The sequence below is a fragment of the Syngnathus acus genome, chromosome 10 (genome assembly GCF_901709675.1).
Source record: "Syngnathus acus chromosome 10, fSynAcu1.2, whole genome shotgun sequence".
Classification (NCBI taxonomy): domain Eukaryota; kingdom Metazoa; phylum Chordata; class Actinopteri; order Syngnathiformes; family Syngnathidae; genus Syngnathus; species Syngnathus acus.
In genome coordinates, this window is record NC_051095.1 from 11,326,552 (window position 1) to 11,353,723 (window position 27,172).

Genomic DNA, 27,172 nt, shown 5'->3' on the forward strand with positions numbered 1-27,172 from the left:
GAAATTTTCAGAAATCTAAATACCTAATTAAAGGATGTGGAAATTCTACTGGAATACAGTAACAAAGTATTTGTATTTAGTTACTTTCCTAAGTACAGTAATACCCAAGGCACCTTGCTATCTTTTATCAGTGTTTGTCTCAAGTGATCATTTGCTGCTGACCTTAAAATGCTTGCTTCCTCTTTAATGAGCACGAAAGCAATTTCTCATTCCCACCGGAGATGTTGCTCCAATGCATCGGCCCTTGTTGTCACGTCAGCATTTCCCTCTTTAGATAGTTGGCCACATGCAAGGCAGCGATTTGCCTGCTCACTCCCAAAGAACAAAGTGAATACCAAGCAACTTGGATTAGTCAGAGCGGTACAAACACAGTGCTCCACCCCACACATTTTACACTCCTTGACTGGCTCAGCTTGTTAGAGCTAACGCCCGTACCTGTAGCTCTAGACACCTGTCAGAAACAAGAACGCACAAACATAGGCACACACACGCACTCACTTTCCAGCTGGCACATTGAGCAGGACACTACACTGCTACGAGCCCATCTGGATAATTAAGAGAGACCAGGTCGGTACTGTCATTTTTGATCACTGTATCATTGAATCTGTAAATTTTTTTAGTCAATGTTTGCCATCATAATTTTCTAGCTGTTCCTTGCCACGAATGCTTGTTTATGAAGTTGCCTGTCCTGTTCCTTTGCGCCGCTTAAGCACACTTCGTTAATCATTGATGATTTTGTATGGGCAGGTCTCTTAAACCTTGGACAAATATGTCTTTTGAGGCCCCTGTGTATTTACTTGCACTAATTAGTGTGGCAGGAAACATAAGATTCTGACGGAGTGAAGTTTTCATGTTGTATTTGCTCAAGGAATTTCACCGAATTTTCTCAGTAAGGAGACTTTCACAAGTCATTTTTGAAAAATTTCTTGTATTTTGGCTGGAAATGAGGTTAAAGGGTTGGCCGCTTCAGAAGACGTTTAACACAAGTCATTGTCATGTTTTTTTTCCGCAGAATATTCTTTGAGATTCAGTCAATAGCATTTTTTCGGTTTTTTTTGGGGAAGTGGAAAGACAGGCTCGTCCACATGTCTGAAGGATGAGTAAGGAATTCCTTTCCGAGTGTGTTCTTTTTGGAGGAAGGGAACAAAGCGTGGGAAGGCTGATTCCTATCAAAACAGCCATTTGTTGGTTAATCTGTACAATTTCTCGTTTCTGCCCTCCCTTATCTGAAAATGTCGTGTGCATTTCTCAGGTGGCCTGATAAGAACCAGTGAAGACGCGAGAGAAAATCCAACCATGGCAACCGGTGAGTAGGAAGAAAGTGTCTTGCCCAATAATGGGTCATCACAGGGCGTGGCTCTCAGACAATGGTATTGTCTCATTGTTTGAATTGTATGCAACCGGAACATGCATTCCTTGGCTAATATCCAGCCTCACAAGTAAAATACTGTTAGTTATGAATTATTTTGATTTTTGCATTACCATTTGCCGAAGGTGTCCAACAGGGTTCCGTACTTGGTCCAACACCTTTTAACATGTGCAATTATAATCCATGCTGTTGGTAACCTTAACCATTTGTATGTCTACCTCCTTGCGTCACACTGCCATGTGTACAGACAAGTTTTACTAACATTCAAAATGCATAATTTTCAACAGAAAACCTCACACAAATTGAGACCCCCAGCGATATTCTGTCTGTTTAATTTCTCACTTGCTACAAATAACTGGGAATCTGGCTCGAAGGTTCACTTCCATTTGAAAATCACATTCTCACACTCTCTAACGTTAGTTGGGCTTTCCTTCCTTACGTAAATACTTGTAAATACAAATTTTGCCACACCGCTTCTTGTTAAAATGACTCCCCTCGTAATCTGAAGCCCTTCTGGCGCAGTGTGCAGGATTTGACAACTAATTTTCACGAGTGGCTGATGGTCATAGTGTTTTACAAAAATGTAGCGGTTAAGAATTACAGGCAAGCGCAGCTTGTAAGTAGCCTTCTGGTTAGCACGTCTGTTTTATAAACTCACCGATTCAATTATTAATTCTGGCCTGCATGTTTTGTATCGCCTGGTACTTTGACTTCAAAACAAAACATGCATGATGAGTTCATTGAAGCCAAAATTCTCCATTGGGGTGAATGTGAGATGAATTGTTGTTAGTCTCTATGCACGCCTTCTTCAATTGAAGAATATTATTTTTGACAAACCACTTGACCATTTTTATTTCATTTATTTATACAGTTGGAGAGACATTCCTTTAACAAGGTTAATGTTTATGATAGTGGGTGTTGTTAGGTGCGAAAATACACTCAAATTGCATCATGCTGTGGGGAAGTGTAATAATAAATACATAATAGTAAGTCTCTTGTTTTATATTCAGAGGGGGAAAAAGCATCTGTTTTCCGTACCACCAAAGTCAGGACAAAGCTGAAGGATGACCTCAGCTGGATGAACCGCAGCAGTGAACTTGAGGAGGTTCAACTTGCAGAAGAGAAGCCATGGTAAGTTATAAGCCTCTAATTATACTGTATTTATTTATTTATCTATTTATTTATTTATTCATTCATTTAAATGAAAATGAAATTAAAATCACGCAATACAGATTTTATCATGCATTGTAATTTTTAGCTATGGCATTTTAGAAAAAAAATGTGCCTGTTGCTGAACCTAGCCAATAATTTATAAATGTTATGAAACTTATTACTATATGAATTATTATGTTATTGTTCATCTGAAAATCTGATTTGCTAAAGAAAAAACAAAGGCAGATTCTGAATCAACGCAAAATAAAATATAGTCGATACAACACTTCATCTATGAACTTAAGTCATTGTGTGTTCATGCAGGATGGCAGAATTAAGGGCCCGGCGTCAAAATGGAGCGGCAACCAGTCCAGTGTCTTCACCCACTTCCACTGCACCACCGAAGTCTGACAGTCAAAAGTAAAAAAAAATTGTAAATTACCATAATTACTCGGAAAACACGACATGATACTGATATTAAGTCTCTGTTTTGTACTTAGATCACCATCTTCGGGATTCATGATCAAGTAAGTCAAAGACGGCTGCAAATATGGCAGAACTAATGAAAAATATACAATTAGATGGTCAATTTGTGAAAATTGTATTGACCCGCAATTTTTGTTGTTGCTACAGAGGTGTTTTCAACAAGACTTCTTCATCTTCTACAAGTACTACTTCCAATGGCATTAGGTAAGGCTTGCAGTTCTGATGAATACACTTACTGGTCACAGCATTGGGTCCACCATGCAGGCACAATCTGATAGCAGTCAATACTCAAGAGAAGTAAAATACGACAAATCATAGCACTTGACAAGGGACATCCTTTTTTTAGGATGTAAAATCAATAAAAACTCAGCAGAGGTAATAAACTTACCTGTTGACTGCAAATGCTGCTAATTCCAAGTCGCTTCTCAATCTCCCTCCCATCGCTCGGCTTATGTTTGCTAGTCTTACAGTATTTTCAGTTGTTAGAAAACAGAAGATGGGCACTTTTTCCCCTCCATTTCCTGATATGGATATTCCGTCATAGAGTCAGCAAATCCTCTGAATTCGCTAACCCAGTGCTGATTCCATAGAGATTGAACCAAAACAAGCGCATTGGGTTGAGGATTTGACCCACCACATTGGGTCAACATTTTGATTCAACAATGTAAAGGGTACCCATCCTCTCCAAATCTGTTGTGTATAGTAAACTCGGCGTAGGGGAAATTACTTCCAACATTTCGGACCAGCTTGAGAGTCTGTACATACTAGAGGGGCCACAATCCACCTGGAAGGTCATAAAATTATTATTACATTTTCAAGTGTACTGCAAAAAAAAAAAAAAAGCACCATCCTTTTTGCCAGCAAAATTGTTTACACCTCTACTGCTACTCCTACGTACTCAGTAAAGGATCTTGTGATGATAGCTTTTCGTTGGTGTGTTGTGTTTTGGCAGCGGGACATCGAAAGTCACCAATAGACATTACGAAGGCAACAAGTAAGCTCACTAAGATGTTGTATTGACTGTGTGACAAGTGTGAATATGTTATCGTGAGACGTGTGTGTGGTCCGTAGCACTCTCCACACGGAGAAGCCCTCCACCCAGAAGGTGGACAGCAAGATTAGCAGCGAGGAGCAGTTGAAACGGTAGGACACGCACGCGCACACATGCACACGCTGTTCAATTTAAACCTTACCTGCTAAGAGATTGCATTAACGCCACAATGGCTCCTTTTTTTTTCAGCACGGCAGCAGCCAGCAAGGTTCTGAACAAATCTGCCGCCAGAGAACGGTCTTATGTGCTCTCTGCCGCTAAGAAATTTGAGTACGTCCCGACTTTCTGCAGCTTTGAGAAAGGAGTGCTTGCATGTTCTGCTCTCATAAGTCTCTATGTATTCACCCCATAACACACAGGTCTCAAGCAGCTGAAAATTCTGTGGCTAAAGAATCACCACCATATGTCGCAAAAAGGTAAATAGCAACTATTAAAAAGTACAATACGATCCATTTAAGTTTTTTTTCTTCAGAAGAATTGTTCACATCCATTTCCCCCATAATGCAAAGTGAACTTTGTTACTTTGTTCAGAGCGATATTATATTAATGTCATGTCACGCCTGATGACAACGGTTTGAACAAGTTTTGATTGACGTTTGAGAACGTGTTCACCCGCCAAGTTTGAAATTGCCTAGGTGCCACAAGATAGCAGCAAAGCACTACTTTTGTCCAAATGAAACTGTACAACTCACATAGTCCTTTGTCTCAAAAATGGAACCAAAGTGATGCCTGAGCATAAAAACAGTTATTTTTCATAAAGGTTCCAAACAAAAAATGCTTCAACCCCAGAATGATATACTATCATTATGCTTTTCAACTTTGGAGGTCCCAATATAGTTTTAAAAAAATTAATAGCATGAGTATGAACATGTCACATTGCAGAGATGCAATGACTGCCTCAAATGCTTATATGTATATCCATGTGTGTGGTTCACATATTCAGGGTGGAGATCGCAGATGTGTACCCCCCTGCCCCTCCCATCACATCCGTCACGTCTGTGCCAGAACCACCCAAGACTCAAAACATGTAAATACTCGGCCAAGCGTCTACATTAAGCGGTCTTCCCTTGCTGTCAAGTTGTCTGATTGACTGTCTTTTTAACAGCATCACCACTTCGAGTGAAAAGACAGCCGTCGTCACTGTTAATAAGCCTCCAAAGGTGGAGTTGGCCCCCCCTGAACCCATCAAACAAGACCCCCCTCCGGTTTTGGCTGTGAACAAGAACCTGTCTGAAGACATGAAAATGGATAATGTGGCTGCTCCCCTCCCTGAACTCATCGCCGATTATCTTCACGTTTCCGCCCGTTCAGAACACGATGATTCGGGGGTTGCCGACACTCATCTCGTCACAATCACTGAAGAGCCAGAACTTTTGGAAAACTCAAGGTCAGAAATCTAAATTAGTTAAGATTCTAGCTACAGGTCACAGGACACAACCTGAATGTTACATTCGTAGTCTCACCTTCACAATCAAATAAGTATAAGAACCCTTGAGGATTAATTTCATAATGTTTTTATTATTGTGGTTTTAAATTTTACGTAGGTGTCAAAATGCCTTGAAAGCGGTTTCCAATATTATGCACATCAGAAATAGTTACATATAGTCCTAAAATACAATGTAATATTGTATTTGCAGCAAGATGTTAGCAGCTGGACATGTGCCTTCAAAAGTTAAGAGGAGCTCAAATTCAGTTTGCCGTGTAACTACCGTAATTTTCGGACTATAAGTCGCACCGGAGTATAAGTCGCACCAGCCATAAAATGCCCAAAAAAGTGAAAAAAACCATATATATGTATATAAATCGCTCCTGAGTATAAGTCGCACCCCCACCCAAACTATGAAAAAAAAACGCGACTTATAGTCCGAAAATTACGGTACTCATTCACTATCAGCCCAGTTAAATTTGACTTTTGATTGACATACCCTATATGTCAATAGTAGTAAATATTAATCTTTGACGTTAGTTGGTTAAAGGTCAAAGTGCAATTTAAGTTCATCATGAAAATTCCCCCAAAAGCTGAATATGCCTCACTTATTGTGAATAGTGTAATAATGCAGAGCATTATTATTGCATTGTATTTTTCAGTTATTTTAGAAGGCCTTGCTACTTGTGACGTTCTTCAACACCCCAATTTTGAAATAATTCATGCAATATTATTGAAAGAATTGGAGCACAGATCAGTTTAAGTTGAAATAAAGTGATAGTTATGCAAATCAGAACTGTGCTGCCAAGTGTCAGGGCTCAGAGTGAGAAACGAGACAGTATATTTTCTTGTATTGTACTGCAAAGGCTTTATTGGGTAAAATTTGAATTTCAGTGAGTGCCATATGAAGGGTTAATTATGTTATGTGCAGTATTTCAATGGTATTTCAGTGGCATGCTTGCATTCCACCTCGACAAACATGTCAAGGAGACTTTGACGTGGAATTCCATGCCTTATCTTATCTTCACAGCTCCAGAGTTGAAACACTTAGCGCCATGTTTGAAAACCTTATTCCAGACGACGTCAACTCAACCAGGTATGGGCGGCAACACCTTCCTCAATACGTAATGTGCAAATATTTTTGCAGTCTTTGTTTGAGTAGCTTCAAAGAAAAAAAAAAAATGTTCTAAACTTGTCACCTGTTTATAGTTGGAAGCAACAAACAAAAAATAAACACTTTCCTTTGCCTCTAACATGTTATGTTTAAGCTTCACGTGCCATCTGTTGAGATTACTTTTCTTCGTTTTCCCTTCAGCCGGAAGTATGATGAGCCAGTGCTGGCAGAGGAAGAGGAAGAGGAAGATGAAGACTCAGCGGACACTCGCTCAGAGGAAGGGTACACAACTAAAGCTACTTTCTTATTCATTTCATTGCCGCGTTGGCAAGAAGACACCTGATGGCACTTGGCCACTGTGTTCACTTCAAAGGAGTCAAATCTCTTACAGCTAGCTAAAAATACCTGTCAAGAGTCAGTTCCAAATTAGACACTCAAGAGATATAAATATGCATGCGTGTGTCAAAGTAGGTTCACTAATCAATTTCCTTAATGTCAACAGAAAAGAACAGGATCCAATTCCAGCATTCCGCAGCTATGAAGCAAGGACAGAGGATATCTTGAATCTCAGTTCTAGGTTTGTTAAAAACACACTGTCAGTAAAATGAAAGGCATCAAGGTTGTTTTAGAAGATGAATCACAAGGTGGCACTGTTGAGCTTCTTATACTTCAACGATTGCATTCCGTCACTCTGCTCTGAAATCTATGATCTGTTTACTTATTGCATTAATGCTGCACAACACAACACAAAATTACATAATATTACTCCTCCACATTCTGGTATGTATGGTAACTTCTCTTATTCAATCTCACTTGCCGGGATCAGTACAAAAACACACACGAACACACACTCCATACCATAGTGATTTCTATTTATTTTTGCTGTTATTTTTACTGTTATCTTTCCGCCTCCACAGTCAAGAAGACCTCGAAGAGCTTGTTCCCCCCAGCCCTGTACATTGGAGTCAGGATCTACACTCTAAATTTGAAAGGTACAAGAAGAGCATCCAAAAGAAAAAAAAAAGAAAATCAATTTTTACTATGTTCCAAATCAGTGCCCTCTTTGTCAGTGGCAGCGTATTTCCATGTTGTGCAAGTCGAATGCAAAGCTTTGCACTGCTCAGTATTTCATATCCGGCAAAAAACAGTGGTAGCTCAAATGAATGCCATCTCAAAAGAAACATGGAGTGAGAGAAATTGTTGCAAAAGCGTTTGGTCTCCATCTGTGTCTGCATCAGGGTTACAATAGCGTTGGATTTTTCACGATAGTTGGAGTGCAATTCTTAAAAAAGGTCATTACGAGTTGTGTCATGAAGTAAATTACAGTGCTCAAACAACTAACCTTTCTCCTTCTGCATGGACTGAAAGCAATCAGCAATAGCTTAAAGAGAGGCTGTTGATGTGATGGTGAATAGCAACATGGTGGAACTATACAGGTGGAAAAGTGAAAAAGAAATTATACTTGTTGAAAATGCATTCCAGCCATTAAATTTTGTTGAAGCCCATTAGTCTTGTATTTCATGCCATCTCTGAGCGTGAAATATAAATTCAGAAATTAAAGTTTCTTGAAGCCGCCACTTACAAAAAGAGAACATCTTACCTGCGCCACTGAAAATAGAAGCGAGTGTTCAGTTCTGATGGAGTATCTCTGCTTTGTCTCCGTCGGCCTCAGATGTACCCATGAGTTAGACTGAAAACAATCCAGTTAGATGTAATCACAGGGCTACCTGGTAGGAAATGTGTTTTGATCTGATGACTTGTGCAATAACCACGACTGACTCTGATGTGTCTCTCTGCCCATCAGCAACACAGAGTCTGTCAGTATAACCACAGAGTCTGTCACTATAACCACCCAGACTGTAACCGTTCCTGAGAAGAGGTATTGGAAAATACACACATACACAAAATCTTTCCTGCCCTGGTTTGCAGGCTAGTCAAATGCCTGCAAGTCTGTGAGTACTTTCAATGTAAATAGTGCATGAGAAGAACCACAGTAACCTTTGCCTGCCCTCTTTTCTCCGCTCATCACGTCATGGATGCGCTTCCTCGCTCCTTTCCTCTCCATCTTGCCATCGCTGTGCAGTGAGGAGCGGGACATCTTGACCTCACATGTGACTACCACAGTAACAGAGTTCAGGTAGCTTGACTTGCCTTTACTGGGCTTGTTTGATTTGATATGGTGAAAAGCTCGGCGATGTTTCTTTGTGTTTATTTATAGTACGGTGGCGAAGATGAAATGTAATACTGAGGATTTTGGTCACATTTGGATCATCTTAATTCGAGCTAAAAAAAAGAATATGTCAAAGTTACGAAATCACAGAGTAATTGTGTTTTTTAATCGTGATTTCAAAATCAATCCAAGTCATAATTTTTTCCTACCCCTTAGTTCATTTCTGTTTCTGTTTGCAATTCATACCGCATTACATCTTTCCATTAAGAGTCAGTGTGACACTAGACGCATCGTGCTAACAATTGAGAGTGAAATCAGTGTGAAATTGTGTTTCAGCTCGACTGATCCATTTGATCCGTACCCGATAGGGAGCACATCCCCAAACAGGTAATCATATTGCTTTGGGAGCTGTGACAGTTTTGCAGCTCTCGTCATGCATTATGCAGCGCAATGTGATTACGAGTCCCCTTTCTCTCCTGCAGCTCTTCTGACCCGCTACAGCCCCTCTCAGATATTTCCATCAACAGGTACAGAAAGGATCACACAAATTCCGCCGTTCTCTTTTGGGATTGCTATTGTGAGCAGACAAACAAGTCATGATTGCGATACAGCGGTTTCATTGTGGATTGGATTGTAATCAGATGCTATCATGCGCCAATTTGTTCCAATCGGAATTAATCAAATAATTACAAATAAATTGACTACATTTACAGAGAAAACCCTCAAAGTTTAACGCAATGCATTCAGTGATGTTGGTTCACTCATAATAATGTAAAATGAATCAATTATTTCCAATGTCACATAAAACCTTGATTAGCTGGACAAACATTATTTATCACTGCGTTATTGTTGAGGTTTGTAAAATCTTATCATTTCTGCATAATTTTACTGCTCGTAATTTTACTTTACCATCCCTAGTACTTTCTGTGGTGACATCATAAAAATACAACAAAACAAAGTTTTGTTCATTATTTTTTTAAAACATAACTTTTGAGGTTTCACAGTATATTTTATTTCGATTTTCAAAACAAGCTAATGAACCCGTTAATTTTTATCAATTCCGTGTATAAAATCGTATTGTAGAAAATCCAATTAATTCTCGTGAGAATTATGTTTACTCTAGAATTTAATCAATCGTGCTTATAATTTCATTTCAAATGTTATCGCCTTCAGTTCATCACACACTGTCATGGAGAGGAAAGAGCCAGAGATCATGTAAGTTTTTAAATCTACAGTAAGCCAACACCCAGCAAGCTCTTAAAGTATGCCTTCATTTACTATAATTAATCCAATAACTTTCATTATTAAATGCATATTTCTTTGAACTATCACATCTTTTTACAATGTGGTGACATAAATTAGCAAATGAATTTTAAATGATTAATGACCAAAGTAACTTCAGGCCGTTAGAGTTGATTCAATATTTTTTGATGGCTAAAATAATTAATCATCTTAGTGTCCCAGTGCTAGAAGCAAAGTTAAATTGTTGTCATCTAAGGTGATTTGAAGATGTTATTGAACTAAATAAGGGCTAGGATATAACACAAAGATCTCCTCTCTATATTCCATCCGTCCATCCATTTTCTGTAGCGATACAACACCCATCGGGCAGTCACAAGCCACATGGCTAACAACGATTCACACCCACGAGATTCTAACCTCAAACCGCAGAACTGTGAGACGAACACATTAATCACTGCTAGGTTGCTGTGGTACCCACCATAGTTAATGGTTACATAATTACATTTGATAATTGCCCTTTCTTGTAATTATTGTCAATTTTACCAGTATAATAAATATATGGAGAACTAGTTTTGAGGTCATGGGAAAACAAACACACAATCTAGGACTTCTTTCATATAATCCAAAATAATGTTTCATTAGCTAAAAATGTTGGAAATTTATGGCACTGTCATTATGTCACCAATTTCAGTCATGCCCCTTCACAAAAGCAAAGAACGGGTGACATCATCTTCCCAAACTGTTTTTCCACAGTCACACTGTGAGTGGTACAATAAATAAGAAAATAAGCTGACTAAGCACTTTAAATGGATGACCAATCCATTCTTTAACGAAGCGTTACATTTATTTATCATTTATTGTCTGACTAATTTAGTATTGAATTGTATTCTGCGAAATATCGGAATTGACATCAGCCTCAAAAACCCATATTGATACCCTTTTGAGAAAAATATAACCTTTACCAATCCACCCAAATGGCTCCTCAGCTCACATTTTGAGTTTCGACCCACCAGTTGCAAATCACTGAGGTCTGAACCGAAATTCAAACCCAGAACATTTGACTGTGAGACAGACCCGCCGATAACATGCTTCCTACCCCTGTCAACATGTCTCATTTCATTCATTAACTGTATTTTTGTGCATGTGCTTGCTAACAAGTATGAACAACCGGATCCTGGAATCGTTGGCGGAGGAAGTCATCCCCATCGACACCACCGCCACAAGGTATTCGCCCGCTGAATGTGTAACGGATACGCGAGTGAGCGCCGGGATCGGCGCAAATCCATTTCTTAAACAATGCGCTTATTTTGTCTTTCCGCTCCATGTGCCGCGACTCCTCCATCACGGCTCGCCCCCTCTTCAGCCTAAGCACTCACCGGTCGTGGGCGCGCACGTGGGAAACCACAACGCCTCTGCAGACCACCACACAAGAGAGGTGATGACACACTTCGATTTACTCTCACGCCTCCACTCCATGTTCTCCGGCGTGTTCCGTTCAGTTCTCCCCTGGCCCATTGTGCACTAAAAGCCTTTCAATGTATGTATGTGTTCTCACTCAGACAAGAGGCTCCGGGGGTTGGCCAACAGGAGGAACAACATACTCTGGTTACGTTTGAGAGAAAGTAAGTCACCTTCGAAGGAGGGCTGGGGGCTATCTTACTCTTCCACTGACCGAGGCTTTTTTGGCATGACCCCTTTGCTCATTGAGCCAGAATACATTGTGCAGACGTGCTGATAAAAATAGGTTGGATATCTGATATGTATTTGTCACAAACGTGGTCAACATGTGGCTTTTTCCTCCTTCCGAGTATAAAATGTGAATCCCTGTCGTCATGTGTCTTTAGGTCCCAAGAAAATGACTCGCCTTGGGACAAGTGGACGTCCCCGTCCATATCTACCATCACTAGCACTATGGAGGAAGAAGAGGAGGAGGAGAGGTAGTCATTTCCCCATGGCGGAGCTCATTAGCTGCAAATTAAATCCATTTTTTCACTTTTTGCCATTCTCGCAGGATTTATGAGTGTGTGGAAATTAAGAGGCTGTCAAGCATTTAATTGAAAACAAGCTAAACCGAAGTGGAAACTTAACTTACATAATGCTGATGTGTTTTGTAGCCCAGAGGACTCGCAGATGCACACAGTCACAACCATCACCACCATCAGGTAGGAAATGGAAGAGTCTTCAAACTTGGATACTCTCCAGGAGAATTAATGGGAATCAGTGGGCAGGGAAGGGAAATACACTGAAATCAAAAATCAAACAAATACACCCTGCATGTGTCAGCTGGGTTTGATTTTCAATCTTGGGATTGCGCTGGTCAAAACCAAATTTTAATCATTTAACCATTCACGTGTCTTGAAACATATTTTTAATGCTGCTTTCAAAAATGCCTTTATTGTTTTTGTAGCACATCAGGTTTTTGAGATACTTCCATCTTTTTGTTTGCGCAATCCGGATTTTACCATGTTGTAATTTATCGCTACGTTTCAGAAAAAAAACAAAATCCATCTTTGGGTCAAGACAAACTCCCAGTTCATGATCAAGTGACAGAATTGTGAAAATGACCCACATGGTCAATAAATCCCTGGCCTCTGCAGAGAAGACTTAGAAAAAAGAAAACAAAGTCCCTGTTTACTGGAACGTGTCCAGCATATTGACGGCTCCGGCCGACAGTGAAAGTCTAATCCGGCTGGCTTTCATATTCCAGGGAGACCTACGGTGAACAGGAGGGGTCGACGATGGATCGGTGAGTTCATGATCTTGTGAAAGTTTGGTCTGTTTGCTCTGCTGGTCGTCTGGTACGCGCTTGCCATCAAAGCTCTTTTATCAGTCTGCTGAGGCTGAACAACAATGTTGTGTAGGACGACAATGTTTGCTCTTAAGGATCATTTCACGTTTACTTTAGCACATTAGAGTCGAATTTACTTTGAGAATTCTCCTATTTGCATGTAAAGCTAAACAAAACGAACAAACGTATTGGGTCATTACAAATGGATAAAGTGAAGGAATCCCACTAAACTTCAGGGCTGGGACAACTTTTTTAATCATTATTTGTAATGCCCTGTGATTGGCTGCGAACCAGCCCTGAGTATAGTCTACCTTCCACCCTAAGAAAGCTGGGGTAGGCTTTTAAATGGATCTTTTTAATTACCCAAAAAATAAACAAAAAACAGTAATCCCTCGTTTATCGCAGGAGATCCGTTCCAAAAATCCGCAAAGTAGAAACGGTAGATGTATTATTGAGAAATTTAAACACCATTGTATTGAAATTTCCGACACGTAGTGGTTCATGTTGGCCGCTAGAAGGCATGGGTGTATTGTAAGTTAATTAGAAGTATGGTTTACCTTGACTCCTTGACACTTCTTCCCTCACGCTGCTGACCTCCCACGACGCTCGGTTACGTCCGCAGTGACGCGAGACACCCCGTGCCAACAGCGTGTATTTAAACGCTGTTTTCCCGTCACTTAACCCGCGAAATAGCAAATACGCAATAGGTGAAGCGCAACGTAGCGAGGGATCATTGTATATATAAAAAAGTGACAGGTAGCCTATTTGCAAAATTGTCAAATTTATTAAAAAAAAAGGTATTTAATCAAATTTCTTTCTATTTTTGTCAGCCTCCCCACTATGGTGCATTTTTTTCTCGTTTCTCCCACACAATTACACTTCCGCAGATGTCAGATTACTGATGCGAATTAAAGGTGTCGCTTTGTCAAACATCTCGCCATCAAGCAGCACGACATTAACACGCATTGACAGAAAATAATTATCTTCCCGAGCTGCACTGAGCAGATGCAGTGTGTGCATGTGTGCATAATCGCTGTCACTCATGGGTGAGCGATGAGACTAACGATGCCCTCTTTGACACCAGGACCGTGCTAGTGGAGGCCCCGCGAACCCCCACGCCAGAAGCCGACACCAAAAAGTGAGAATGCTTTCAATCAAAGTGATAACTAATATCCATGTTGTCTGAGTTCATCTTTATCCCGCGTATGTTTAAGGCCCTTTGTGTACCTGAAGGAATATGTCGATACCACCGAGATGTCCTCCCATAATGCCACGGGCTCACTCAATAGGTACTGTACAGTATCTCTTACTTATGCTATTGATCAGAAATACTGTTGATAAATGACTTTGGCCTGCATCCTGATGTCTTCTGTCTATGTCTCTTCCAGGTGGTCCTCTTCCTACTCTAGGTAATGTAGGAAAATAATATATTATTCACAGACTCACAGTATTTTCTGCAAAGAACTAATATTAGTGCAACATACTGAGCCTTTGTTGTATACTGTCTCCCGGTGGCCAAGGCATGCACTAGAACACAGATGTCAAACTCAAGGCCCGGGGGCCAGATACGGCCCGCCACATCATTTTATGTGGACCGCGAAGACAAATTGTGCATCGAATTTGTGTGTCATTACTAGAATTGCAAATTGTCTTCACTTTTAATATCTTTTTTTTTTTTTAATATTTGACTAGTTTTTACTCGTCTGATTTGAAAATGAGTTATTTGTCAGTTTGTTTTGGAGCTTTTACTTTATATAATATGAGGTGCTCATACATTTATTTGGGTTGACAGTCAAAATGGCCCTCCGAAAGAAGCTATGACTACAATGCGGCCTGCGAAAAAATGAGTTCGACACCCCTGCACTAGAAGAAGCAACACAATGTCAATGGACAAAAAAAACAATTATTATCCATCCTTCCTATGACTATTAAAATTTTTGTGTGCATGTGTGTGTCCCTGCAGCTCTGTCTCCTCCCCCTGCACGTACTGTGGACAGCCGGTGGGCAACGATGCCAAGATCACCATCGAGCACCTAAACATTGACTGCCACCCGCATTGTTTCAAGGTACTTTTGCATCATTTATTTGACGTCTTACATTGTAAAAATGTGCCTTTCCTATTTTCAAAAACATGTTTGGTGGAAAAGATGTATCATTCTATGTTTGCAAAGAAGAATCATTCAAAGTATGAATAAATCAATAAATAAGAATTCATAGCACAGTTTGACACAAAGACTGCAAAGAGGAAAAAAAGGCTTTTCTTGGCTAGTGACTTCCTAGCGACCCAGCTGGTTGCTTGGCAACCTTACGACCACAGTAAGATTCCGGTTCCTAGTAAGTGGCACATGCAGAGGTATACAAATATAAAACTCCGTTGAACCACTTGGAGGACATGGGGAAAAATAGAACGACTGATACGATTCGTTTACTCCACTCTGCCAGCAGCCGATCATATTGTACTCTGCTTAGTAGTCTCATCTGCTCATTACCTCTGCTCATATTGAAACCTCGACTTTTCATAATCACTGCACCGATAATCAGTCCTTACCTAGCAGGGACTTAAATTGCGGGCCACATACGAGTTATGGTTGCCCTTGGGGGGCCGGTTATAATGATGATACCATACAAAACTATCATTGGTAGGGGTGTAATGATACATCAAAAATCATAGTTCGGTTGCGGAGACTTTGAAATGATTGGAAACATTTTAAGATAGTTTAAAAATATGTGTTGTTCGGTATGGACCTTGGTTTTGTGGTTCGGTTCATGTTCAGTTTAGTAAGATTAATTAACCTAAGGTTCCTCAGGTTAATTGAGGGGACTACATTTTCCATAGGCGTGCATGTGAGTGTGACTAATTGCACCATGATCTATCCTTGCTTATTATTATTCATGTCGTCAGGAGTGTTTTGAGGCGAAGAAATTAGTAATTAAAATATTTTTACAAAGACGTTTTGTAATAACACCCTGGCTATTTCTCAGTGTGCCTCATGCTGGAAGCCGATGGGAGACCTCATCGACAATATGTTCCTGCATGGAGGCAAAGTCCACTGTGAAAGCTGCTACGCCGCAACCTTCGATTGATCGCAGCGGCTCTTCATTTGCATTTAAAGTGAGAAGCAGCCTTCTTCCAACAAGTTTGGACGGCTTCAATGCAAGAAGGATGGAGGTTTAGGGTGAGCCAAGAGACTGTAACGAGCAATAAAAATAATTACTTTAGATTCTTTTCACGCAAGGCAAGATTTCTATTGGCAAAACAGGTTTGTGCACTTCTTCCTACTGGTGAATTTGTAACTTAAGGATTTGTATCCACAGCAAACACAATTGAGCCCAAATCTATTTGTACGTGGCCAATTTTTGTGTTAAAATTTCCATTTGTTGAATGGGTATCATTTTAGTTGGAAATCACACAACTGGCAAAAAAACTCTCAAGAGAAAATGCAATTGCCATTTGCTCATTTCCATTAGTTTGTCCAATTCCAATTCAAATCCTTTTTCAGTAGATGCACAGGATATGTTTAAATAATAGCTCATAAAACTGTTCTAGGATTGTGATTGAAGTTGAAAAAAAATTAATTACATTTTATAGTCTAAAACTTGGTCAGAGTATGGATCATTTTGGGCTTAACTGCAAATTGAATTCAATAACACTGCCACTATGGGGTACAATATATTTATATTTACTTTGCTTAAATATGACTTCTTACAAAATACCATTCTAAACACACTGATTTAAAACAAAACGTTTCATATTTCCGATGCTTCTATACAAAATAAAACATTTATCCTGGTATACAAATGTAACAAGTATAGTGTGCTCATTTGGGTGCTGTAAAAAAAAAAAAATCAGCTAAAACCAATTGCACATATTGCACCACGTCATACAATTGGTAGCAAATTGGTAAAATATCAGCCAAGTAACACATTTTCTTTGCATTGTCACGTAAAACATTGGCATAGCAAACCATTGGGCTACTAAGAAAGAGGAAAAAAAGCTAATTAAGTCCAGTGGCTTCTGTCCTGATTGTCCTCAGACAAAACCCCCCCCCCCCCCCCCCCCCCCACACACACACACACTTGGCACACAGAATTTAAGCTTGGCTTCACTCCAATGCAAACATGTCCGCCCCTGAGAATTATAACACCCCTACAGAGCATATTTTGCCACACACAGTTTAAAGTTAATACTCAGCACTGTGGCATGATTGAACTGAAAATATTTGGCTTATGAGAATCAAATAATATAATAAAAAAAAAAAGCAGTTTAGGGCGCAGGTGCAAATACGGGCCATGCTTTGTTCCCGCATTATAAAAAAAAAAGTCTGTGGAGCACATCTGGACTCCTGGATGTCCTCCATTCTCCTTGGCCTGTTTAAGGCCAACGTCAGTGTTTGCCTCTAGCTCGGCTCACTGCGATTCTTTGGATGTGCTTCCACAACAGCGCAGGATCCGATTCGTTGGCTCTTATCAGAGACTCTAGGCCCTCCGCTTGGTCCAGACTCTGCCAGTAGTCCTGAGGCCACATTTGCAACCATCTGCAGACAGATTTGTCTAAATTAGAACCTTTGCAGATGATGTTTAAATTAGATGCAGGCATAATAAATTAAGATATTAGGTGATCAATAAATTAGTAACAAAGTAAATTGATAATATATTGATATGTTTTGAATGAGGAAAACAATGAAATCAATTGAAGTGACTCACCCATCATCTGCAGGCAGGTCTTGTACTTCTCCGTAGCCTGGGCTGGGCAAAGGGCATCCCATGTGAGCGTTGGTAGCCATCTTTGGTTTTGGAGACGGGTTTGTCTTTGGGGCTTTTCTATGGGCTCGCTCCGCGGCCAGCCGCGTGTTTTCCTGGTCACACACGTAGCACTCAAATCCATTCAAGTAGTTGGGTTTGGTCATGTCATTCACCCCCCATTCGCGGGTCTCCAAAGCCTCCAGCAAACGAGCATTAGTGACGCTCTGGATGTTTTTGAACTCCAAATATTTGCCATATTCATCATCATTCTCATCTAGAAACTTGAGGAAGTCAGCCAGAGCTTTCGGTGACGGGAAGTCGTCGATGATGATGACCGAGTGGTTGTTGGGCATCCAGTCTGCCACAGCGGGAGAGCCCCGGTACACGGGAACGCAGCCTTGGTGGAGGGGCCGCCATAGCTTCTCAGTCATGTAGTCTGTGCAGCGGCCGTTCTCTAATGCCAAGTGGAACTTGTAGCGGCCCACAAATCTCATGAAGGAAGCCTCCTCACCGGTGGCTGTAGACGTGTCTTCGAGATGTGCGGGCAGAACTTTGTTGTTCAGACATTTGCCATAGGAATCCACCTGAGGGAAAACAGAAAATAGTGAACCCTGGAATAGTCGTACTTTGTCCTTCGAGAGTTTCCACACTTGTTCACTTCGATCTTTTGTGGAACCCGTTTTATGTTATTTGCGGAAAATTCACTTATTTGCATTACTTTGCCGCCATCTTGTGGCATTTGGGCACCAAGGAAAAATGCTAAAGTGAGTTGAGGAGCTTCATTCAGACAAAAGTTGTGCTTTGCCACAACTTGGTGCTTTGTTGAAGTAAGTTGAGGAGCTTCATTCAGTGTGTTTTCTCAGTGAACTAATTGAAGTGTTTCACGTTTGCCTTTATTTCTGCATAAGCCTAATACAGGATAATTCAGGGCTTGTTTGTTAAAAAATACACAGAAGACCTCGAAAAAATACTCTCATAGTGGGAATCGCAATATCGAGGGTGAAAAGAAATTGGGTTCTTTTTAAAATCATTCAGCCATATTGTACTCTTGTGCATATTACCTCAATGTACTTCATAAGTTCTCGCACATATCTGTCTCTGTCAGAGGGTACGTCACAGTGAGACTGCATGTAGAGTACGGGGGCCAAGCCTTTCAGCCTCAGCTGGTTCTTCTCCTTCAGGGACACCACCGTCGGCTCCAGCAGGTAGCTCAGAGACGGCAGCCACTGCAGGGTCAAAGGGTAGTCGGACTCCCGGCGGAACGTGGCGGTGTAGTTAAACATTCTGATGCCCGGCCCATGCGAGAGGAGGTAGTTATTCATGGGGGACTCCTCATGGAACAGAGCCCACGTTTGGTGGCGGAGGCGCGGGAGCGGTGCTTCATAGGCCCGGAAGTCCGTCCCGTAGAAAATGATGGATGATGTCCTTTTGTACAGCTTGACCTTACAATCAAAAAAATCAAAAGCTTAGTGCTACCACAATGTTGAACACACAAATTACTTTAAAGAATACATAAGTAAAACATAGATGAAAGCATAATAGGCATCATTTGAGAATCACTGATACCTTGTGGTTACTTGTGGCCAGACAGGACGATGTGGCACAGTCAATTCGTTCAGTATCTCCGGGAAAATGTGGGAATAAGACTCCACTCCACCACAGGATAATGGGCAACTCCTTGTTGCTGCGATGGTCTTGGTTGCCAGGTCCACGGTACGAACTCCCCGGGACAAACTCCATGTCTGCAAGAACACTCTGGGGCTTAAAATGTGCCTGCTCCACTGCATCATAGGGCACCATGACATGTTCATCTGGGAAGGACGCGAAGGACACCCACACCCAGCACAGGACGCCAAACAGACCAAAACATATACAGGACACCAGCCGGCCTCTTCTTGCCATCTGAAAGAACAAAAAAGCAGCATACGAGTGAGAGACAAACATTATTTATACTGCGCTCTCGAGCCACATGGCTTCCTGAATGTGATTATACAAATGTGAGGTTTTGATATCCACCGCTAAAACTAAATAAGTACAGAACACACAGTGTTACAGCCCAGGGAAAACAAACATGCACTTCTTACCTTTGTTACCGTTTGAAACGCATAGAAATTCCGTACTCTTACTACTTCAAATATGGGATTTAATATATTGGGTTAAAGTTATTGTAGGGAAGCAGTAACGGGATGCTGCTTGGTGACATCGAACGATGCAGCTGGAGGAAAAAAACACAGCCGCGTTCTTCTTCTACGCGTGTGTGTTGGTTCTTTTCATCGGGCACCTCAGAAGCAGTAGAGCAGCACAGCGCCATCTACAGTTGGAAGGCGGTAAAAAAGCTAATCGTTAAAAATGAACAATTACAAGTTAAATGTATGCGTTGAAATAATTATTCTACCAGAACCTTTTCTATTTGGTTATTTACAGTTAAATGTACATGTATTTTTTTTTTTACTGATACGTTTTATCATTTTCTGTAAATCAATTAACTGCAGTGGGCAAGTCCAGCTTCTTTCTCCTCGTTGATTCAGGAAGAGTTGGTAGGAAAACAGAATGAGAGAAAAAATGAAGCATAGTTTGCTTTAAAACGAATAAAAGCAGACGAATTTGATAAAATTCATATTTTTCAGCTCATGGAGAGAAAAAAAATCAAAATGTAGGTAGTTTTGCCATGAAAATAACTTAACTGGCTTTCAGACCCTGGGATTACAGTTTTTGCGTTCCAAGTTTCCTACGGCTACCCAATAGGGACGCACAAACTTGACACGTCACTACAATCAACCTCAGGCTCAGCCCGATGTCGGGGACTGGGCAACAGCCAAGTATTAACCAAGGACGGCGTAAGTACCTGTGTTAAATGCTTTCGGGTCGAGCTGCAGAGCTGTACAACCCTCATGTTCGCCTTCATCTTTTTAAGCGTGTTCAAACGGTTTGACGGGTTCATGTTCCGTTGCTAATCAACTGAAATGTCCACAAGCCGATCACAGCTGCCCGGCTAGCTTGTTTACTAAGTTCGAAAAGACTTCAGCTTTCCGAATACGTCTGCTGATGTTTTACTGTGTGTTTTGCAGTACACGTGATACTCACACTTCCGTCTCTTTTGTTTCGTGCGATAATTAAAGCACTTCCTTGTGAGATAGACTAGATAAGACAGTAAGTAGCAATTAGCCGCAAGCTCAGTTTGACAAGCTGGTACATGTCTGCGCATGTGCAGTCCTGCTCTCCAAAGTCACTGTTGTTTACATTGGGGCGGATGGTCATAATACAACGAGCGCATTTGCGAGGTGATTACGAAATCCCTATAACGAACTATTTAGCACAGCGGCATTAGAAAATGTCAAGTAGTATTTGGGTTTTTTAAAACAACCACGACAAATAAAGGTAAGGAATTTGTCTCTGTTTGCTAGGTTTTTACTTGATTGTTTTATTTTGCATTGCCTAGAAGTCTTCCCATGAATAGTTGCTGAAATTAATATTACTTAATACTTTCCCGAAACATCCACACTGACTACTTTTCCGATTTACGCACAAACTCAGTTTACATCGGTGTCACAGGAAGGTAATTTATAAGTCTTTAGAAGAATATAATTCAATGCCAAAATATGTGGTAGTAATAAGTGAGCAAAAATGACAAATTTACCAAGGATATTTTCAAAAGCTGAAATTTGCTAGTAGGTTTTTGCAACTTTTTCAGACCTTTACACCTCCATGGCTAAATCTGACATATCGGGTATAGCTATCATTGTGGAAAGGCCCATCATACAAACAGTTGCTTGGCAGCTGTCGACCCCCTTGTAATGGGCATGACCACCACCAGCTACAGTAATGCTGTTTTCAATTTTACAACTGGGCTCACCATATTAAAAGACAGTTTTGAACTGTTTTTAAGGATGAATTGAGCTCGTCTTGTGCGCCACCCAGCGAGGAGGGCTGAGCATGATGAGCGGGAAGAGCCTCCTGCTAAAAGTGATCCTGCTCGGGGATGGAGGAGTTGGAAAGTCCTCCTTGATGAACCGCTACGTCACCGACCGCTTTGACTCGCAGTCGTTCCACACCATTGGTGTTGAGTTCCTCAACAGAGACCTGGAAGTGGACGGACGCCTCGTCACCCTCCAAATCTGGGACACGGCCGGCCAGGAGCGCTTCAAGTCCTTGCGTACGCCTTTCTACCGAGGTGCCGACTGCTGCCTGCTCACATTCGCCGTGAATGACTTGCAGAGCTTCCAGAACCTCGGTGGCTGGAAGAAGGAATTCATGTATTATTCTGATGTGAAAGATCCTGAGCGGTTCCCTTTTGTGATTCTGGGCAACAAGGTGGACATGGAGCAGCGAGAAGTAGGGGAGGATGAAGCGCGGGCCTGGTGCGAGGAGAACGGCTGCTGTCCTTACTTTGAGACCAGCGCAAAGGATGACATGAACGTCACGGCTGCGTTCGAGGCAGCTGTCAGGGAGGTGCTGGCCGCCGAGGATCACGTCGACCACTCGGTACTGAGCGGGACGATAGATCTTCACGGCAACCGCAAAATATCTCGTAGGTCCTGCTGCTGACGGGTCAAAGCCCATGAGTTGTTGTTTATGGTACACGTAGGGCAGGTACAGGGTTGCTCTCTGATTCTTTGGATAAGATACAGCGGAGGCCGTGTTCTTTATTGATGCTGATAAGATGTAATCTGAGGAGAGCGGTGTCAAGGGTACAGCCGCTATCCAAAGGGCTGAATGATTGTCCCAGGCAAGGTACAGGCGTGCTGAAACGCTCACCCTGTACTGTGTCTGCTTCCAGTCATGTTGCACACTTCACCTCATAGTTGGCACTTGCAAATTTATGTTAGTGATGCTTCCAAAACAATTAGTCAAACACAATTCATTCTGCGATGCCAGTTGACTAGTAGTTGAGGAAATTGTAGCTCGTAACATTTCAAAAATTCCAACTATCATAGGAGTATAAAAGCGTATTGCTGACTCACCAGAAAGAAAGAAAAAAAAAGCATCTGGAATGCAATCAGGCACAAACATCATTTCCGGTACGAGAGGTGATCGCAGCTGTCCTAAAATGTAATATTGTCTTTATTTCCATCAGTATAAAGGGAATTGTGCACCCTAAACCGAAGCTACAGGTGTTCTTTCATTTTCCGTGCTGCATTTGCGCCAGTGTTTATGACTTGCTCTTCCTTTTCTAGTGTTCCCAAACTGCTGTTTATTTCTCCGTGAGGCACCCCTCCATTCCGTTGTGTGCTGTTTTCTTTTTTGTTTGTTCAACATACACTGTCTAATATTGGATCAGGGACGGGTGGGTTTGTTTCCCGGATGTGGAAAAGAGGTTATAATTATTGCACTGAACAGTTTTCCTAATCAGGGCATTCTTTTAATTCTACCTTCTGAATATGTGGCAAGCTTTAACAAACCACTCCTTTTTTAAGCTATGCTCCCTCCTAAGTGATAACACATGTAGACCTCAGTTGAATGTGAGGGTAAAGATAAAACCTTTCAACTCCATTCATACAGGAAATAGTTATCCAAGTATTAATAGAACTGTATCACGATTACCTAATTTCTGCTAAATGGTACCGAGATTTCATTGCAATGTCTTTTCAGATTTACATGTTTTTTTTTGTTGTTTTTTTTAAACACCTGCCAGCTTGGTGTTGATTTTAGGTACATTTAGAAAATGAGTGTTTTTTTTTTTAAATTTTGTGAAAATATTGATGGCTGCTTAAATTATTGTATTGTACAAGTTGTTTTAATAATTTAATTTATTTCTGTGTGGTTATTGCACCATGTTTCATGCTCTCATTCTTCCAGCCTTGTGTGTCGACTGCTTAAAATTTCCGTGTCATAAAGCAAAAGTGTATAAGGGTTTGAGCATTTAGTTGGAGAAGTACGGTCAAAGGTTTTTATGATTTTTGCATTCACACGCCACAATGAATTTAAAACTGGAACATGATTCAAGTATCGACTTTCTGTTTCAGTTCAAGAGCATCTAAAAATCATCACTGTCATTGTCCAAATCGTTCTGGACCTCACTGTTCAAAAGGGATTTCAAGTTTTTTTTTTTTTTTTTTTAACGCTAATGTGTTGAATACACCCCCACTCGTCTAAACACGATCTTCTGATTAAGATTGCCTTTGTGGAAAAAAAACAACAACCTTGTTTTCTCCATCTCAGAGGGCTCCCATTTTGCCTTGCACTGCCACTTGCTGCTGACTGAAAATATCATAGTGCCTAAGGGCTCAGCTAAAGACCAATCATGGCTCAGCTGTTTTCCAAATGGCCACTCACTGAGATGGGTAAAACATCTTCATGTTTAATTTGTGCTCCTTAAACGCAATATTAATCTGAATGCAGTGTTTAGACTAGTGGGGGCACATAGAACATATTATTTTTGACTTACCTTTTCTTGTGCGAGTAGATAAACATCACTGTGAAACTAAAGCCAAGTTGTTCATGTGCTGCCCCCGATGTTTTGTTTTAGTTTCAAGCAGATGTGTTGGATAGCTTTTCTACACGACTATGATCAAGTTTTCCACATTTAGTGGGTAGTATACCTTTTACTTGTGAGGAATGGTACGTTTCTTTTTTGTTTTGTTCTTTGACTTAAACAGAATCTTTTTGCCCTTCCGGTATAATTTCAATGTTTATTGTTCCTTGACCTTCTAGGGGTGTAGCCTAACAATGTTTACCTGGAAACTATCATAGCCAAAGATTCAGTTATTCATAAGCAGATCACATTACCTACAGTACTTATCGTGGTTTCATGTCAGTGTTTACATGTTGCTGTAATATTCATGAATGTAACCCCTAATTTGAGCTGTCCCTAATAATGGCTAAACCACATGATGAAGGGGCACGTACTTCACCCAAACTGCCCAAATGACACTTGAACATGTTTTGTTCAGACCAACTAGTGATTTTCGGTATAAACTGTGTGAAAGTTGGAATGCCCAACTTTTATTTAACAATCACATTTCTTCCCTTGCTAGACTTTTTGCACTACATTTGATAAGACCGGTTATCATTGCTTGCGTACGAAATAAAACCAAATGTATCACCCCATTTTGTCTCCTTTGTGTGTGCATGAATGCATGCCTTGTGCTTTATTTCCCTGTAAATCTTTGCACTTAAAGCAACAACTCACATTGTCAGAATGATGCATTATGACTATACGAGTGATAAGTGAAACAGCAAAATAGACTGATAGCTTTCTACATCCTCTGCTACAACTTAGAAAAATACTACTTGGCTACTTTAAGTTTAGCCAACAGTATAAAGACCTTGCACAATAGATTTTAACATGCCTAGTAATTTATAGCTATGGCGCTTCAAAAGATTTTCCATCTATTGCTGAATCTGGTCCTTAATTCATGAATATTACAAACTATTTTAGTATATTACAAATTATATCAGGAAAACCTAAAGTGCTACAGAAAAAACAAAACAAGGGCAGACTTGGAATCAGTGCAAAAAAATAAAACTTACTGGTTTTGTCATAACATGTCAGAAAAAAGGCCAAAATGTCCACTATTGTTTTCCAAAGTAAAAGCAGTTGATTGCCAATGTTTTATTTGGATCCAACACAAAAATAAGTCTGCTTTCATTCAATACTGCTGAAATTGAATATTGACTGTCCAGAGGTTGATTCAGATGTCAATTTTAAATTAAACAAGATCTCTAAACAATCCATTATCAAAATCTTTATTGATAATGATTGTCAAACAATGGTTGCATCTGTTTTTGTGTAAATCTACATTTCACACTAGACGAAAGAACATCTCTGTTTGCCTCCATTGATACCAACGGTCAGGTCCACAAAATTGCCAAAATTATTACCAAGCATTTGTTGTCAATACATAAACTCAGATTAGAACCTTTCATTCCTCATCAATATTACTGTTGAAAAAAAATCCATTTTGTCTGCGTCAACAAAAGATATGGCTATATTTTGCCCCTTCCTGTACAGGACTGGCTAGCTGCCCCAATTATTGTGTCCTTGCAATGCAGTTTTAGCCTCCCTTCACTAAAAAGCCTATCACAGATTCTCCACACACATTGAAATTCCACACAGGTTATACTGTGAAAAAATGGAATTGAGGCACGTTTAGGGAACACAACAGTAAATTGGCACGATACTGACCTGTAACAGTTCAGTTCAAACAAAACTTACCAAGCAATCAGGGTCACAAAGCTTGGTATGCAAACACAAAATAGCCAATTACCCATGAAAACATAAGATACTGAAGGGAATCCGAGGACGCGATTGGAATGAATTACATTGAAATAGCTGTCAGGATGCGTCAGATAAATTTGCAGGGTAGGGGGAGCGCAGCTGGCCATACAGGTCATGGCCTTCCTTCTTGGCTCTGCACCGCCTCCTCCTCGCATTGTCCTGGTTCATGGCCAACTGAATGGAGGAGTGCACCTGAGGACAAAAGAGGAAGGAATACAAAATGCCCAACACAAACTCTACATGGGCATCACGCAACATGTCAGGAAGCCAAGGATGGAGTGTTTATGTAAGGTAAATAAATCTTTCAGGCACTCTGCGCAAAAACTGGAATCTTCCTTTTATTATCAAATATCACCAACAGAAAAAAGTGAATTAAACAGCCACCAGCCACTCGACAAATGCTCTATAACTACCAAAATAAAACTATGTTGTTTACAAAAAGTCTAAAAGTTAATACTGCCTCAATAAGTAATAAAAACTGTTATACAATAACTACAACAAAATTCCTTGAGAATGAGAGTGACTGCAAATTGAAAAGACCCCATTGAATAAAATGACTCATTAATATCTTGATAGAAGACAAGCAGAAAATATAATTTGTTTTTCTGTTAGCCAGCCGTGTCCATTAGCGCTGAACAATGAATCAAATTCAAATTGACATTGCAATGTAGTAGAATTCAACTTTCAAATTGTGAAGGGTGAAATTTGGAAATCAAGAAAAAACCCTGATAAACAGTATATCTATATTCATTTATTTTATGTCTAAATACGCTCGGTCCACGTCTACATACAATTGTTTGATGAAACTTGATTATTTAAAGAGAAGATTTGTTTGCATTATTGCTGTGATCTGATTTACGATGTATTGATGTGAGTCAATTTTATACTGATTTAGTAAAATTTTGTGAAGTTGTCTTCGTGAATGTCTAAAAGTAGTTGATTGAAGTCAATAAACTTTCATAATTTGTTTGATTTTACTTTTAGTATAAACTTTATGAATAGTAAATCTGATACTATTGTCATACGAATTAATTCATTACTTGTGTTTGTTAAATATTATATAAATGATAAGAAATGTATGTTTTGTACTGCAGCTTTAAAACGGAGTCATCCCCAAAGTGATTTTAGTCCAGTGAGGTTATTCGCTAAGTAAGCACTTTTGCCATCTCACAAGTATGAGAAACAATTTCAGACCGTACTCGATCAAACTTAAAAAGACTGTCTTTTGTTGTGAGAAGGGAACAACAAAATCATCTAAAATTCCTTTCGCCACCTCACACTCCATCCATCATTTCCATTGTTCAACGGGAGGTGGAGAGGTCATGGTTGCTGTCTCAGAGAATTCCCAATGACTCTTTAGAAACGCCACCCTTTCTCCTTGACACATGACCCCCGGTAGAGACAGCTAGCCCC

The 27,172-nt window shown here is 40.3% G+C and overlaps 3 protein-coding genes across 6 annotated transcripts; 2 read left to right on the plus strand and 1 right to left on the minus strand.

Annotated features, from left to right (window-relative positions):
• The first annotated feature begins 403 nt into the window (after positions 1 to 403).
• On the plus strand, positions 404 to 16,602 carry znf185 (zinc finger protein 185 with LIM domain). Of its 2 annotated transcripts, XM_037260541.1 has the most exons (32): positions 405 to 567; positions 1,253 to 1,306; positions 2,380 to 2,500; positions 2,846 to 2,941; positions 3,022 to 3,048; positions 3,155 to 3,211; positions 3,960 to 4,001; positions 4,079 to 4,150; positions 4,248 to 4,328; positions 4,418 to 4,474; positions 5,002 to 5,085; positions 5,164 to 5,445; positions 6,515 to 6,580; positions 6,800 to 6,880; positions 7,101 to 7,175; positions 7,516 to 7,590; positions 8,403 to 8,477; positions 8,682 to 8,735; positions 9,105 to 9,155; positions 9,251 to 9,295; positions 9,942 to 9,983; positions 11,169 to 11,234; positions 11,374 to 11,445; positions 11,570 to 11,632; positions 11,855 to 11,947; positions 12,125 to 12,172; positions 12,718 to 12,756; positions 13,883 to 13,936; positions 14,013 to 14,087; positions 14,187 to 14,207; positions 14,762 to 14,864; positions 15,781 to 16,602. In XM_037260541.1, exons 2-32 carry the CDS (start codon positions 1,297 to 1,299, stop codon positions 15,880 to 15,882), a joined length of 2,229 nt encoding a protein of 742 aa, XP_037116436.1. In that variant the 5' UTR covers positions 405 to 567; positions 1,253 to 1,296; the 3' UTR covers positions 15,883 to 16,602. The 2 variants fall into 2 exon arrangements, with proteins under 2 accessions (XP_037116437.1, XP_037116436.1); XM_037260542.1 differs by lacking the exon at positions 3,960 to 4,001 and having other exon boundaries at positions 404 to 567.
• Positions 16,603 to 16,876: 274 nt separating this feature from the next.
• Positions 16,877 to 19,807, minus strand: fut11 (fucosyltransferase 11 (alpha (1,3) fucosyltransferase)). The gene is made up of 5 exons (XM_037260543.1): positions 19,626 to 19,807; positions 19,108 to 19,443; positions 18,603 to 18,983; positions 17,503 to 18,125; positions 16,877 to 17,333 (listed from the first exon to the last, which is right to left on the minus strand). The coding sequence occupies exons 2-5, from the start codon at positions 19,441 to 19,443 to the stop codon at positions 17,183 to 17,185; spliced, it is 1,491 nt and encodes a 496-aa protein (XP_037116438.1). The 5' UTR covers positions 19,626 to 19,807; the 3' UTR covers positions 16,877 to 17,182.
• Positions 19,808 to 20,274: 467 nt separating this feature from the next.
• rab9b (RAB9B, member RAS oncogene family) lies at positions 20,275 to 24,588 on the plus strand. 3 transcript variants are annotated; one of them, XM_037260545.1, is made up of 2 exons: positions 20,275 to 20,378; positions 21,428 to 24,588. In XM_037260545.1, exon 2 carries the CDS (start codon positions 21,475 to 21,477, stop codon positions 22,084 to 22,086), a length of 612 nt encoding a protein of 203 aa, XP_037116440.1. In that variant the 5' UTR covers positions 20,275 to 20,378; positions 21,428 to 21,474; the 3' UTR covers positions 22,087 to 24,588. The 3 variants fall into 3 exon arrangements, with proteins under 3 accessions (XP_037116440.1, XP_037116442.1, XP_037116441.1); XM_037260547.1 differs by lacking the exon at positions 20,275 to 20,378 and adding an exon at positions 20,404 to 20,822; XM_037260546.1 differs by lacking the exon at positions 20,275 to 20,378 and adding an exon at positions 20,836 to 20,919.
• The last annotated feature ends 2,584 nt before the right edge of the window (positions 24,589 to 27,172 follow it).

Bases quoted from the DNA above. Each gene is read 5' to 3' on its own strand.
- znf185 (XM_037260541.1), top strand. The intron at 4,002-4,078 runs GTAAGCTCACTA...TGTGGTCCGTAG, and splicing joins AGACATTACGAAGGCAACAA to CACTCTCCACACGGAGAAGC. The intron at 13,937-14,012 runs GTGAGAATGCTT...CGTATGTTTAAG, and splicing joins CCAGAAGCCGACACCAAAAA to GCCCTTTGTGTACCTGAAGG.
- fut11 (XM_037260543.1), bottom strand. From the start codon at position 19,443: ATGGCAAGAAGAGGCCGGCTGGTGTCCTGTATATGTTTTGGTCTGTTT. The intron at 18,984-19,107 runs GTATCAGTGATT...TTTGATTGTAAG, and splicing joins TGGCCACAAGTAACCACAAG to GTCAAGCTGTACAAAAGGAC. The intron at 18,126-18,602 runs GTAATATGCACA...GTTTTCCCTCAG, and splicing joins AACTTATGAAGTACATTGAG to GTGGATTCCTATGGCAAATG.
- rab9b (XM_037260545.1), top strand. From the start codon at position 21,475: ATGATGAGCGGGAAGAGCCTCCTGCTAAAAGTGATCCTGCTCGGGGAT.